This window comes from Sesamum indicum, linkage group LG6 (genome assembly GCF_026168435.1).
Source record: "Sesamum indicum cultivar Baizhima isolate 11 linkage group LG6, ASM2616843v1, whole genome shotgun sequence".
Classification (NCBI taxonomy): domain Eukaryota; kingdom Viridiplantae; phylum Streptophyta; class Magnoliopsida; order Lamiales; family Pedaliaceae; genus Sesamum; species Sesamum indicum.
Window position 1 is genome coordinate 3,638,109 of NC_142662.1, and position 14,869 is coordinate 3,652,977.

Here is a 14,869-nt window from a genome sequence, read left to right on the forward strand (position 1 = left end):
GAGAGATTAAATGATGTTATCAATTAAATGGGAGAACCCACGTGATGGGAAGCCCAAGGATTTAATTAATGAGATTAATTCAATTTGGGTTAGGTCTAATTAATTTGATAAGATCAATCTTAATTGAATCGGATAAATTGTTTAATAGGATCAATTAATTAGAGTTTTGACTTAGTAATTTAATGAGATTAAATAAATCGGGTTAAGCTCAATTATTTGATGGATTAACTAATTGGGCTATGGGCGTAGATTTATTTGATACGATCAAATAAATTTTATTTGGACTTTTAAGAATTAATTGTATTAATTCTTCAGAGGCCCAAGTCTATGGATTTAATTTATTTTTTAATTAAGCCCAATAGGATATATATGTATATATGTTGCCCTCACTTGAATATATATTTATATATAATATACATATATATATATATATGAACTTGTAAGGATGAGAGAGTTATTACCTGAGTACTTATGGTACTAATATGTATTGTAGTATGGGGATACACATCGTACCTATTTTTTACTTGACATGCAATGTATACATGTATATATACAATAAGTACATGAGATGTCTCTTGTGTGTGCATATAATGTAAAAGCTTGTGTGTATGTCATTTTGTATATGATAAAAAAGACAATACTACTCCTCTATACTTATCATCTTGACTTCTCTCGTCTCCTCCTCTTTCTCTCTGTTCTTGTTCTTCTTGAACTAGTTTCAAGTTGGAGTAAGGTCCTCTTGAGTTTGATAAACTAAGTTAATAGTATAATCAAGTCTCATATACTACATACACTTTACCTCTAGCAAGGTTTGGTGTAGACCACCTTGTGCTGTAGTATGTGTTCGACGTAGAAGAGATCTTGTTGGTCTTTGTTTGAGCACACGGTTGGAAGAGAAAAGTTCGAAGAAAGTCTTCAAATCGAAAAGGTAAAATTTCGTGATTACTTTTTTATTACACTTTGTCACAATAGCCACTTGTTTTATTTCAAGCTTGCTTTATGCTTGTTGGGTGCCGAATGCCCAGGATTAAGGAACTAGTTCCCTTTCGATTTAAAATTTAAATATGCTTACGTTCATGCTCCCGTTGCGTTCTTGCCAAGTCCCAGGAAACACCGATTCTTTCAGTTGGAGGGCTGTTTTTTCGAACTTGGACAAGTGATCCTGAGGGTTTGTGGTAACATCATACTATGCTATGCTATGCCGAAGTTCGGCAATTATGGGGGAGCTCATCAGTGATGACCTCCTTGCTAAAAGGGATGCCACCCCGCTCTTCAAATAGGACTCCCGTTCTGCGGTGTTCGTCCTAGAGTCCCTTCTGCAAGCATTCCAAATGGGCTACCCACTGAAGGGGAACCTCTCCCTATCGCTACGAACTGTGTCCACACCGTGGAGGCGATCATCTGTTGCATGGTCTCCAAGTATCCTAGGGACGAACTCCCAGAAGAGGTGTCAAAAAGAATTGCTACTACTTCGAGGAATTGCAGGTTCAATGGGCTTAGAAGATCCCCCCAAAGTGCGTCCAACAGGAGCTAATGGTATCCCCAATGCTAATTGCAAGGCTTGATTGTCTCCAGCCAAGGCGTCAACACCCTTTTGCTTCTCCATTCCACTTTTTAGTGTTTCCATTGATCTCACATCTTAGTTTTGTGTGCGCAAAGATAGTGCCACTTAATGCTAGCAAAAAGTCGCTTTGATAACTGGAGTCCTTTGGGCAAAGTCTTTTGCAAGTCCAAAAAAGGAAACTAAAAAAAAAATTAGTACTCCAATACTCAAGTTAGTAAAAAGTTGTAGAAAGATAAGCTTAAGCAAGATAAGATAGCAATGAGTGTTTTAAAAGTGATGAAAGAATGACCTAAATCTAGTGCTTTCATGTTTGTACTTGTGCAAAATTGTGTTACCTTTAATTGGGGGAAGAAGTCTTGCTTTTATAGCCATAGTCCCCAATGGTTGAAGAAAGTGTAACCCCTTGGGACATGGTCAGTAATTGCTATGAATAAGCTCCTTCAAATTTCGGCAGTAGAGAAGCGCCTTCGGGGTTTTCTATGGAAGGGAACTTCTACCAGTGAGTATTCTGAGATCGCTTGGAAGGGTGTTTGTCGGTTGGTGCTTGAAGGGGGGCAAGGACTTCGTGATTTTACCACCCTTAATCGCGCTTTGATGTGCAAACGATTGTGTGATTTTATCCGATGTGATTGGACATCTACATGGGTGGAGTGGATTTGTCATGTTTGACTTCGTGATAGATCCGTATGGACAGTTGATTACCGTGGGGGGCTCATGGGGTTGGAGGAAGCTTCTTCTTCTTCGTCCTCTCCTACAGCCTCTTATCGAGTATCAGATTGGTGATGGTGCTTCATTCTCTGTATGGCATGATCCATAGCATAGCATGGGTCCACTTATTCTTTCATTCCCTAGGGGGCCTAGCCCTACTAATATGCTGACTAGCGCTTCTCTTAACTCGATTATCGTGGATAGGCAATCGTGTTGACCGATCAGCATTACATCCAGGAGGTGCTTGGAGATGCTATATCAGTTACCAGTCGTGCATGGTGGCCCCGATCAAATTCTATGGCATGTTGGCACTGGCTCGTCGACTGTAGCTTCATTGGTTAGCCTCTTATCCCCGCCAAGGTCCATGGTAGGCTGGTCTTCACTACTCTTGGGGCCCTTCAAAATCCCCATACACACCTTCATGCTTTGGTTGGCTATCCTTGACAAGCTGTCTATATTGGACAAGTCGTGGCTTTCTCACTTGGAACCTCCTGTATCTTGTGCGATGATGATTCTATGGAGACGCACAACCACCTTTTCTTCTGATGTCGCTATTCCTGGCACTGCATGGCTGAGATTTGATGTTATATGCGGGTTCCAAAGCTTAATCGATCTTGGTCTACAGATTTTACATGACTTCAACGAGATGGAGAGGAAAATACATCATTAACGTGGCCTACCAAGCATTACTTTCTTCTCTAGTCTATCACATTTGGATGGAGCGCAATCGACGTAAGTTCAAGAAAGTGCGCCACAATGATTTAAATATAATATATATATGATAAATTATATTTTTGTTCCCATAAGTGGACCTATTTCTAATTTTAGTCCCACACTCAGGCTAATTCGCACATTTAGTCCCATATGTGGATTTCTTTTTTCAATTTTAGGACCAAAGGGGGGATTCCGTTAAAAACTTAACGCTAACCTCAATTTTTTAACGGAATTCCCCTTTGGTCCTGAAATTTAAAAAAAATCCACATATGGGCAAAATGTACGAATTGGCCTGAGTGTGGGACTAAAATTGAAAGCAGGTCCACTTATGGGACAAAAAATGTAATTTACCCCATTGTCAAATGCCCTATCCATTGACTACATTGATATTTTTGGATAACTGCAAAAACATATTAGTATATAATTAAATATTGAAAATTATGATTTATTTATTATATATTTTTTTAAAAAAAGAAACTAGAAATATCAATAAACAAAAAGTGCGTAAAATAAGGGTAAATTACAGATTATCTTCAATGCTATTCAAAATATTCATATAAGTCCTTGTAAAAAATAAAATATTATTTTACCTTCTGTTGTTTTCTGAAAAGAGCACACTGCCCCTGGTGCATTGAATGTGAGTCTTAAGGTGCAATGACAAAAATGCCCCTTTTAAATCAACATATATATTTAATTTGATTTAAATGTATGACTCAAATCTAATCATGTTTATAGAAAATAAAAATATATTATTTTAATATATAAATTATTATATATTGTTTTAATATATATAAATATATTTGTATCCATATGTATATTTCTAAATTTAGTTCCCCTCTCCTCCCATATCTCCATCGTTCGATCACCTCTCGACGCCAACATACCACCATTGGAAAACCCATCTAATAACGAGTATTTTAGTACCCCACCCAGCATCAATCTCCTAGACATCGGCGATTCATCTCTATTTTTTTTTTTTCAAGAAATCCTAACCAGTGCCTCGATCTTCTATCGCCTTTTTAACAGCCCACCTACCACCATCTAGCCTTCAACGAGTTATCTTCATTTTTTCTTTCATCAATCTCCTGACTTGCGCTCCGGTCTTCTACTACTTTTTTGTCTCTGTTGCGGCCACCACGCTTTAGCTCCCAGTTAACCACTTCTGGAAGCCAACTTCAGGCTTTCATTCTGCACCATCACCCACCTTCAATCTGCCCTCCTTCGGTGACTTCTCCTCCTTTTACGAATCGATCTTTCCACCGTCTTTCAACATCCTCCTTTCTTATTTTTATTTTGTGGGTAATTTTTATATATAAATTGAATTATATATTTTATATTATATTTTTAAAATATGTATAATTGAGAAAGTATATAAAAATTTATAGTTTAAATATAAAATTATAATATAATTGGAGTCACTACAAAAAAGTATCTTTTCTTGTGACCAATTTTATATGAGGAAACTAAATTTTATCATATATAAGGGTAAATTACATTTTTTGTCCCATAAGTGGACCTGTTTAAATTTTAGTCTCATAGTCAGGTCAATTCGCACATTTAGTCCCATATGTGGACTTTTTTTTTTAATTTCAGGATCAAAGGGGAGATTTCGTTAAAAAATTGAAGCTGGCGTTAAGTATTTAGGTGAACTTATTTAAAAATTATGAAAAAAATAAGAAAATTAGAGATTTGGAGTGGTTTGAGAAGTCTTAAATATTTAAGTGGCACCACGTTTACAAAACGTGGTGCCACAATTTTGATTAAAAAAAAACATTAGATGTCACCGCGGTATATAGTTTATTAAAAAAAATTATAATGAATATTAAAAAAAATAATATAATAAAGGACTGTGACACCACGTTGAAGTAGCGCGGTGATAGTCAACTTTTCAGCTGCATTATTGTCTATGACACCGCGCTAAGGTAGCGCGAGACAGTCAACTTTTTTGCATTATTGTATGTGACACCGCGATTTCTTATTGGGGGTCTTTTAGCTATATAAATCGGACTCCATTCTCAACATTCATACACACTAAAAAATCGAACTCAGAAGCAGCTTCCGAAAAATTCAACCTTCGTTTTTTTCTTATCGCTTACGCTCTCAAAATCAGCCTTCGAAAAAATCATACACCACTATCTCTAGTATTCTTCTCAAATTACTTTACTTTTTATTTGAAGATTTACGATTGAAAAGGCGTATAGTAAATTATTTATTAATTTTTTTTGTTATTTGTTCCTTTTAAATATCTTATTATATTATTAAAAAAATTATATTGATGTGTATTTTATTTTATTTTGAAGATATGGCGGAGCAAAACACCGTTAATATTGTTATATATTTTGGAGGTCAACAAATCAATTCGAATAGTTCTGTAAGTTATGATCGTCCTCCACTTGGATTTATGCAAATTTGTCATAGTACTACATTTGCTAAGTTAGAATTAATTTTGTATGAAGAAATTGGTACGGATAGGAATAATTTTAAGTTGCATATATTTTTTAAGTACATAACATTTAATTTTGGCCAAAGGAATGAGATGTTGTTGGCAATTAAGAAGGATCGTGATATGCAATTTTTTTTAAATCCGATGAATGGATATGTGTCGATTGATATTTTTATCGAAGCCGAGAAAGTTCTGCAAAATACTGTACCAGATAACTCAGCTGTTGGTGATTAGGGAACGTATATGTCTATGATAACCCAAGATTTGCCTAGCTTACCAGTAGTAACTCAAGAAATAGGGCGGTTTGGTATTAATGAAGATTATGCAGGTCCATCATCAGATGCAGGCCCATCATCATATGCAGGTCCAATTGCATATTCAGGCTCATCGGATTATGCATGTCCACTGAATTATGCGGGTTCATCTTAATACAATGATGAAGATGCTGAGTTTGAAGCCGATAGTTTGTTGAACGCTGAGCAAGCTGACTCAGAACCAGATGAGGTCGAAGTAGAAGACCAGATTGACCATAATAATGACGATGATGGTGATGTAAGCATAACAATTATGATGGATGTTCTTGGTGAGTATGTAGATGGGTCAGCAAGCCAAGTACAAGAGTAGTTTGATTTGAACATGTTTGTCGTGCCTGACCTAATGAACCTATATTCGGTTATTTCATTTTTCAGCACAACACATCCAAAAGTCCCTGCTGACTCGATTGATATCCCTACTGGTAAGTGGGGTAATTTTTACGACTCAAACACTGGAGAGCTCGCCAACGGAATGGTTTTTAAGAGTAAAGACCATTTGAAAGCAAGTGTGCAAGATTATTCGATCCGGTTTGCAAGAGGAGAATACCGAGTGGTGGAGAGCAATAAACAATTACAGAAAGTTGCTTGCAAATATGATGAACAAACTGGGTGCTGTTGGATGCTAAGAGCCATATTAAAATCAAATATGGGATTCTTTAAAGTTACCAGGTATGTCGGACCACATACATGCCTAATGAATGAGATTTCTATTGACCATGGTAACTTAGGAAAGAGTATGATCGCAATAAATTTGCTGGGTATGGTTCGTCAAGACACATCTTGTGATATAAAATATGTCCAGCAGATTGTGAAAAATAAATTTAGTTTTGAAGTCCCATATCATAAGGCCTGACATGCTTTGAAAGCAGCTAGAGAACAAGTGTATGGTACTTGCGAGAGTTCTGTTCAGAAGTTGCCCATATATATGACTGCATTGCAGAAATAATCCTAGGACTGTTATGGAGTGGTTGCACGTGGAAATAGACAGACCGGGGCGGTACATATTGAATTATATTTTTTGGGCTTTCAAACCATGTGTTGAGGGATTTCGCTATTGCCGTGACGTTATAAGTGTAGACGAAACCCATTTGTACACGAAGTACAAGCATAAAATGCTGGTAGTAGTAACTTTGGAAGCGAAAAAAAGCTATGTCACCACGTCGTACGAATAAAGTTGTATCCGGAGCTCCGGACATATCTTCTGGCCGATGATTTAACTGCCCATACAAAACACTTATATCAATAGGGTCAAAATAAGCCATAATCACTCAAAATTTTTTTAAAGAGAAAGGTGCTAAAGCTTGAATATAATGGTTGTGTTGTGCAAGAGCAAGATCACAATGGTTGTGCTGTGCAAGAGCAAGAATGTAGGGGGAAATATGTAGATGTTGTGGTGTTGTGGAAAAATTTCAATTGCAGCTCACACTTAAATAGTGTGAGCTGCAATGCTCACGGGCCACACTTAAACAAGTGTGGCCAAAAGGGGTGCTGAGCCACCGCTTTTACAGCCAGCGGTGGCTCAGCACCGAAAATTGCAGGCTGCTTTTTTTACCACCATTTTTTTTTTTGTTTTCAAGTGAAGAAGATAGCCGTTCTTCAACTGTTGGTTTTTTTTTTAATAAATTATTATACCACCGCGGTCAGCTTATTTTATTATTATTCTTTTTTAATTTGTCACCATGATCACCTTTTTTTTTAATCAAAATTGTGGCACCGCTGTAAACGCGGTGCCACTTAAATCTTTAAACCTTCCCAAACCACTTCAAATCTCTAATTTTCTTTTTTTTTTCCAAAATTTTTAAATAATTTCTCCAAATAGTTAACGGAATTTTCTCTTTGGTCCTGAAATTGAAAAAAAAAATTTACATATGAGACTAAATGTACAAATTAACCTGTGTAGGACTAAAATCGGAAACAAGTTCACTTATGAAACCAAAAATATAATTTACCTTATATATATAGTACACGTTCGTAACACCATAAAAAATATGTAGTTCCTAATAAAAATATCGTATAACACACAAGTTTTGGGTTTCAAATAGTAGAAAAATAAAAAGATTAATTTTTTGTATTATTATACTGAAAAGTGGTGTGTGTGTGTTGTGTTTGATGAGTGAGAAGAGAATGAATGGAAATCACAAGTTGTAACAAGAAGATGGATGGACATTGTTCTTTCCTACGACACCCCCAACACCAACAAATCACCCAATAATCAAAGGAATCAGAATAATGTGCCAACTCATTTTTCAACTTCCCATTTCAACAACAATATTTTATATATTTATTTATTACTATTTCATATTATAAATAGTATAAATTATTTTCTAAAATAAGATTCTTTTTTCTTCAAAAATATTCCATGTACAATTTATAATAATAGTACGGCGCTAATAATTGTCCATGACTTTTTATAGGGTCTACAAAATGAATATATCTAAATGCCAAACTCTCTATATTATCAATTTTACTTTTATTTGTTTTTTTTTTTTTTACTTTTTTATTCTGAAACTATTGCATGTTTTGATTATAGAACATATCCCAAGTGAAAAAAGTATGGTGAGAAGTAATTGACAAGGGTTATACTTCAACGTAGAAGTCACAATATTAACCATAATTAAACATTATAATAGATATTTTAATTATATTTAAAAATAATTACAAAAACTTTGGTCATAATTGAAATTATGAGTACCAATTTATTAGATATAGTCAATTGTAATATAGTGGATAATTCTTTTTATCTTTTGCATTAATATTACGACACAAATATTCTTTAAATTATTATATATGGTAAATTACAGTGGTATCTGTCGAAATTAGGTCTAGTCACACAAATATTTCATGTATTTTGAAATTATGAAATACGCTCCTTCAAGTTGTAATTACAACGAGAAATATACTCCTTACTGATGATATTTTACACAAATATCCCCTACCTGTAATTTTAGGTTTTACGCTAATACTCTTTGTGGGGTGTTTCTGTCATTTTAAGTACGCTACACTAATCCCCTCGATAGATTATATATAATATTACAAATGGAAAAAATTGCAAGCAACTCCTTTTTGATACCGCAAATGAGCAAATTACCCCCATATGAAAAAATAAATATCATTTACCTCCCTGTATTTTTTAAAATACAACAATTTACCTCCTTGTATTTTTTAAAATACAACAATTTACCTCCCTATGATTTTTAAAATGAATCAATTTACCTCCATGTATAAAAAAGTAAATTGCTTTATTTTAAAAAGTATAGGAATGTAAATTGATATACTTTTTCATGGGGGGTAATGTGCTCATTTTTAATATCACATGTGTATAAATTGTTATTCACCCTGTTAGAAATGAGACAATGTGTTGGAAAGTTCTTATCCAAAATAAGTTGGACCGAACAAAATAAATCATAAAATAAGTATAATATACTTGTCATATGATTGATTAATTTTTCTTTAACTACACTTGCCGTATAATTTGAGGGAATTTTAATGTAATTTAGGTGATTATTTAAAATTTGGGGTGGGGGGGGGGGGTGAAAATGAGTTTCTGATCATTGGCACTGTAATATGCGTATTTGTGTCCGTATGTGTAGGTAGTTGTGAGAGAAGGCAAAGCAAGAATATGTAACACATGAAAATGAAGTGCAACAAAGAAATCATTATTATATTATTAATAACAAAAAAGAAAAAGGAAAGAAGGAGGTCGGTTCCTTGCACCCAACGTATCTTCCGGTTCAGCTTCGGAGCTAGGTTCGGTCTTTTGTGTATGTATGTATGACTTTGAAAGGATAAGAACGATAAGAACGACGACAACCCCCCCCCCCCTCCCCCCCCCCAAACCCCTTACAAGTACCCGCCCCCTTTCTCTCACCGCCTCCACTTGCTCAAACTTTCCACAGCACCTTTCTTTTTCCACACCTTGTGGCCATACTTCTTTAGAGAAAAAACACACGCACAAACACACCCATTACACACACTTGCAGCAGCACTTGAGGGAGGAGAGGTCTCTCTGCATTCCCCATTAATTATTACCCTCATAAGCAGTAGTGGAAGAGAATTCATTAAAGCTGGCGATCGATAATCAAGAACCCACTGTCCGTGAAATCAAGCCCAAGAACAGGCGAATTATGGTGAGTGTTTTTTTGTGTGTTTGAATGGATAATCAAGATGGTTTCTTCTTCTTGTTGTTGTTGTTGTTGATGACGTTCTTGTTTTTGGAATAGGGAGCTGGAGGCCCTGATGAGGAGGAGGAGAACAGATGGCCGCCATGGCTGAAACCGCTGCTCAAGGAACAGTTCTTTGTTCAATGCAAATTTCACGCTGATTCGCACAAGAGTGAATGCAATATGTACTGTTTCGATTGTATGAATGGCCCTCTCTGCTCACTCTGCTTGGCTTATCACAAGGACCATCGCGCAATTCAGGTTTATCTCTCACTTCAAATAGAAACTCGCGCAATTGGGTTTCTGCCATTTTTGCCAAATTTAAGCTTTTTCTATCTTCTCTGCAAAATGCGCACCTCCTTTTTTGCGTTACAATCCACAGCGTTGACCAGTTAAAGAATGTCATATGTGTATCATAAGTTGTTGATGGTTGATATTCTGATCTTGATTTACAGATACGGAGGTCATCGTACCACGATGTCATCAGAGTTTCTGAAATTCAAAAGTATTTGGATATCAGCTCCGTCCAAACCTACATAATCAACAGCGCGAAGGTCGTGTTCTTGAACGAGAGGCCACAGCCCAGACCCGGAAAGGGCGTAACCAACACCTGTGAGGTCTGCGATCGCAGCCTCCTCGATTCCTTCAGATTCTGCTCCCTTGGTTGCAAGGTAGCCTTTCATTTACAATAATCCCTCAAAATCCCTACTTCCATTTTGTTCTAAAAATTCAAGAATTTTGAACTTACTTTCTGACTCTTGACATCGTTGGGATTCTCAGATTGTCGGGACGTCCAAGAATTTCCAGAAGAAGAACAAGAAGCAGTCTTCGCCGGAGAAGAAAAGGGCTGCGGCGGCGGCGGAATCAGAGGACTCGTACAGCAGCAGCAGCAGCAGCAGCCATGGGCGTAACAACAACAAGATTCTAAGCTTTACTCCGTCAACGCCTCCGCCAACCGCTGTTAATTACCGAACTGCCAAGCGAAGAAAGGGAATTCCCCATAGAGCCCCCTTCGGAGTACTTACCATAGAAATATAGGAAGAAGATTAAAACAAAAATGCTGCAAATTACCCTCTTCATCTCTGCAGGGGTAAATTGCTCAAAACACCCAAAAAATATTAAAAAAAAATAAATAGGAAAAGCAATGTATATAGAAGCAGACTGTACTGTAGTAAAGAATGTGAAAGGGAAGATAGAATTGGAGAATAAGACAATGCAGAAAAGTGAAGTTGTATGAAAGCATAGTAGTAATAGCAGCAGTACTTCACTAATAGTTCTAAAAGAGAGTGTGTTTTCGTGTGTGTTTTTTATAGGAATGTACAGAAATTGTATGTATGTATGTAATGTATGTAGATGGTATTTGGTGCAAATGGGATGGTGTTGATGCACTGTTTTAGGAATATCATGAATGGTGACAGTTATTTGGTGACTTCTTGATACTTGTATTGCTTTTTCTCTTACTTTGTTCCAAGTTGTTTTTGTTAAGGTTATGACAAAAATGAGTTTGAAATGAAAATTTTAGATTTGGTTGTATTTAAATCAGTCGTTCGTCATACAATTTAGGAAAAATAACTGATTATATAATAAGTGTGATATACTTATTCAATAATTGATCTGATTAGATTTGGAAAGATGAATTTGGGAAAATAGAAATCTTGATTTGGAATGTGTATTTGGAGTGTGTGGTATGATTTTTGAAAATTTGTCTCTTGGATATTTCATGCCATTTTCTTGAGGATTGAGAGTTGTCCCAAATGGATGATTATATTTGTAACTAGTGAATATTTTGATTTTATTTTAAATCAGTCGAAGCTTCCATTTAGAATTATTTTTAACTTATTTTAAAACCCATAAAAAAATTTAAAGGAATTGTGTACTCATATATTGAGTTTTTACCCTTCATCTAGAGCCGTCGATAGTGTGGGTGTGACGTCAGACTCTTAGAATCCGACGGTGGTTAGAAGAATTGGAGAGAAGAAGGTGTGGGCCCCGATCCTGACGGGCATTCCCCGGTGGCGATGTGCTAAATATTTTAGGAATGTTTTGACTGGTTGAGCCAAACTTCTAAAAGAGTGGCGGCTGCCTCACGGAAATGTCCGAAACGACGGCGTGGCATCAGCTTACGTGTCGGGTGATGGTTGGTTGGCTGCAAGGCAGGTGTTTTAGTATCTTTTGCGCGTCCCTGGATTTCTTGGTGGAGGGGTTGGGGGTTATTGTGATCTGGGGCCGTTTATTTGTTTCGACGGCGGGGATTGAATTGGTAGGTGTTTTCTTAGCTTTCGATGTTTTCAATTATTCAACTTTGGGTGCAGCGGTAGTTTGCGACCGTTGATGGGTTTCAACGGTGGAGATGGAGTTGGTAGGTCTTTTCTTAATTTTCGATGTTTTCAATTATTCGAGTTTGGATGAGATAATTAATCTTGTTTGTTTGACCGATTTGGTATTTAAAAAACCATTTCCAATTTCAAGTTCTAATACTCCAAATACAATCATTCTTGTTATACATTTTAAATAGGAAAAATACAAATAACCCCTTTTGATATCGATCCCTTATGAAAAAATAAATAGTAATTTACTTCTCTGTATTTTTTAAAATACAATAATTTATCGCCCTATAATTTTCAAAATGAAGCAATTTACCTCCCTGTACAAGGAGGTAAATTTTTCATTTTAAAAAGTACAGGGAGTAAATTGTTATATTTTTCTCATAGGGGCGAATGTGCTCATTTTTTCAATATCACAGGGGGTAAATTGCTATTCATCCAATCAATAATTAGAATTAATTACACTTAACTTCCTTTTAAATATCAAAATTATGATTTTTTTCTCAAAAAAGATATTTGCATCTGATCCTCTTTTGTTACAATTTAAATGAAAAATATTGACGTTAGCATGCATAAATTTTTAATTTTTACCCTCATCTAACGTTTCCATATAATAATTTTATAATTATGAACGAAGAAATGTAACGTGTTAACCTCACTTTATATATATATATATAATATTATATTTATTCCTTTATAAATACAAAAATATACATGAAAATATTAAATGAGAGGTAAAATCTTTTATGTATCTTTCTTTGCTTACATCAGTATTTTCCGTCCAAATCTTATGTATAAGTGTAATTTTAAAATTTTTTGGAGGAAAAATGTAATTTAGCATTTTTTGAAGGGCTCTAAATGTAATTAACCCAAATAATTTATCACATTTTAAGTTAAGTCTTGGTAAATTTTTAATTAATTTTTTTTTTCTGTGCAATAGTTTAGATAGCATAATAGAAAATGTTACTAAAATGAGAAAAATGGGTCGATCCTTCAAAATGTTAAGAAAGAATATTAATACATCGTACCCTATTTTTGTCCATATGTATTTTCCACATGAAGACCTGTTCAACTTTAAACCCAAAACAAACATTGCACGTTACGGGTGATGTATTTATATTCTCACTTAATTGCATTTTTGCTCCCTATAAAAGTAACAATTGACACAACGTTCTCTTGTATAGAAAAAATTACAACACCAACCCCTAAACTTTCAAGAAATAAACTCACTTCTTATCACCTTCTGGGATAACACTACACTTTTTTAGAAGTTCAGAAGGTCGTATTACCTTATTTTTAAGGGTTTTTGCTCCATGTAGTTCGTTTTCTTTTGGGATAATTACAGTATCCTGTCTTAAATTTTATTGTAATTACACGTAAATTCCATATGATTTAAAAAATGATACTTAGTATTTTCGATGTTTATTTTCGTCTAACAAGTAGATCAATTTGTTAGTAAAATTCACAGAATTTTTGGATATCAACATAAAAGTTGAATGAATATCCATATTCACCTATGACTGACTTACAGATTTATCGTAGTTCGAACAGATAGTTTTAACCAAACGACCATTTTACATCTTCACATGCTAATGCATGAGCAAGGTACATCCTCACTCTTATATGGATAGTTTGGTCAGAAAAGATTTATTTTACTCGCAATACGTCAATAATAAATCAATCAGGGGGGTAAATACAATTTTTTTTATTAATATCAATAAATTAGTGGATACTGACTAACGGACAGATCTATTTATTGAATAATAAAAACAAACGTTAAAGATACTAAACGAAAATTTTCAAACTATAAATTTTTTTAAAGGTGAATAACAATTTATCCCCCTGTGATATTGAAAACGAGCATATTACCCCTCTATGAAAAAAATATTGCAATATACCCTATGTACTTTTTAAAATGAAGCAATTTACCTCCTTATACAGGAAGGTAAATTGCATCATTTTGAAAAATATAGGGAGGTAAATTGTTATATCTTAAAAAATATAAGGAGATAAATCGCTATTTATTTTTTCATAAGGGGGTAATTTGCTCATTTACAATATCACAGAGGGTTGCTTGCATTTTTCTCAATTTTTTAATATACGAGACTTTATGAGAGGACGATACATTTATCTATTATTTTTTTTCTTTAATTTTTTAACAGGAATCTATTGCATTTAACCCTTATATTCTAAATAAGAAATACTACACTCCCAAGTTGCTATAAAATCTAAATATATCTATATATAAATAATTCAATTATACTCTCCTTTCAAATCATATGCAGTGTTAATTAGGCAGATATTTTTTTTTAAAAAAAAATAAATAATAAGAGTGGGACATAGTGATAAAAAGGCGAAGTGAAAGTTTTTGGGCATATCCTTTCATAATGAAAGATGTTTAGATCGGATTGGGCAAGTGGTTGTTCTCTGATTTTTTATTGCGATATCAACAGCTTTATCACCGTCAAAAAGTGTAGATATACATTGGGAAGGATCAGAAGGGTCCAGGAGGTGGATGCATACTATGTAATGTAGACATGTTTGTAGCAAATTGCGTGTTTGATTTTAATGTGATTTCACCCCTTTGAATAGAGTTGGAGAAATATACAAGCGACCTTTTAATAATACTGTAAATGAATAAA

At 34.8% G+C, this 14,869-nt stretch overlaps 1 protein-coding gene across 1 annotated transcript; it reads left to right on the forward strand.

Annotated features, from left to right (window-relative positions):
- The first annotated feature begins 9,586 nt into the window (after positions 1–9,586).
- Positions 9,587–11,332, forward strand: LOC105165155 (protein RGF1 INDUCIBLE TRANSCRIPTION FACTOR 1). The gene is made up of 4 exons (XM_011084059.3): positions 9,587–9,870; positions 9,964–10,164; positions 10,359–10,574; positions 10,684–11,332. The coding sequence occupies exons 1-4, from the start codon at positions 9,868–9,870 to the stop codon at positions 10,939–10,941; spliced, it is 678 nt and encodes a 225-aa protein (XP_011082361.1). The 5' UTR covers positions 9,587–9,867; the 3' UTR covers positions 10,942–11,332.
- The last annotated feature ends 3,537 nt before the right edge of the window (positions 11,333–14,869 follow it).

Excerpts from the sequence above, each read along its gene's own strand:
- LOC105165155 (XM_011084059.3), top strand. Across the intron at positions 10,165-10,358 it reads AGGACCATCGCGCAATTCAG|ATACGGAGGTCATCGTACCA; the intron begins GTTTATCTCTCA and ends CTTGATTTACAG. Across the intron at positions 10,575-10,683 it reads TCTGCTCCCTTGGTTGCAAG|ATTGTCGGGACGTCCAAGAA; the intron begins GTAGCCTTTCAT and ends TGGGATTCTCAG.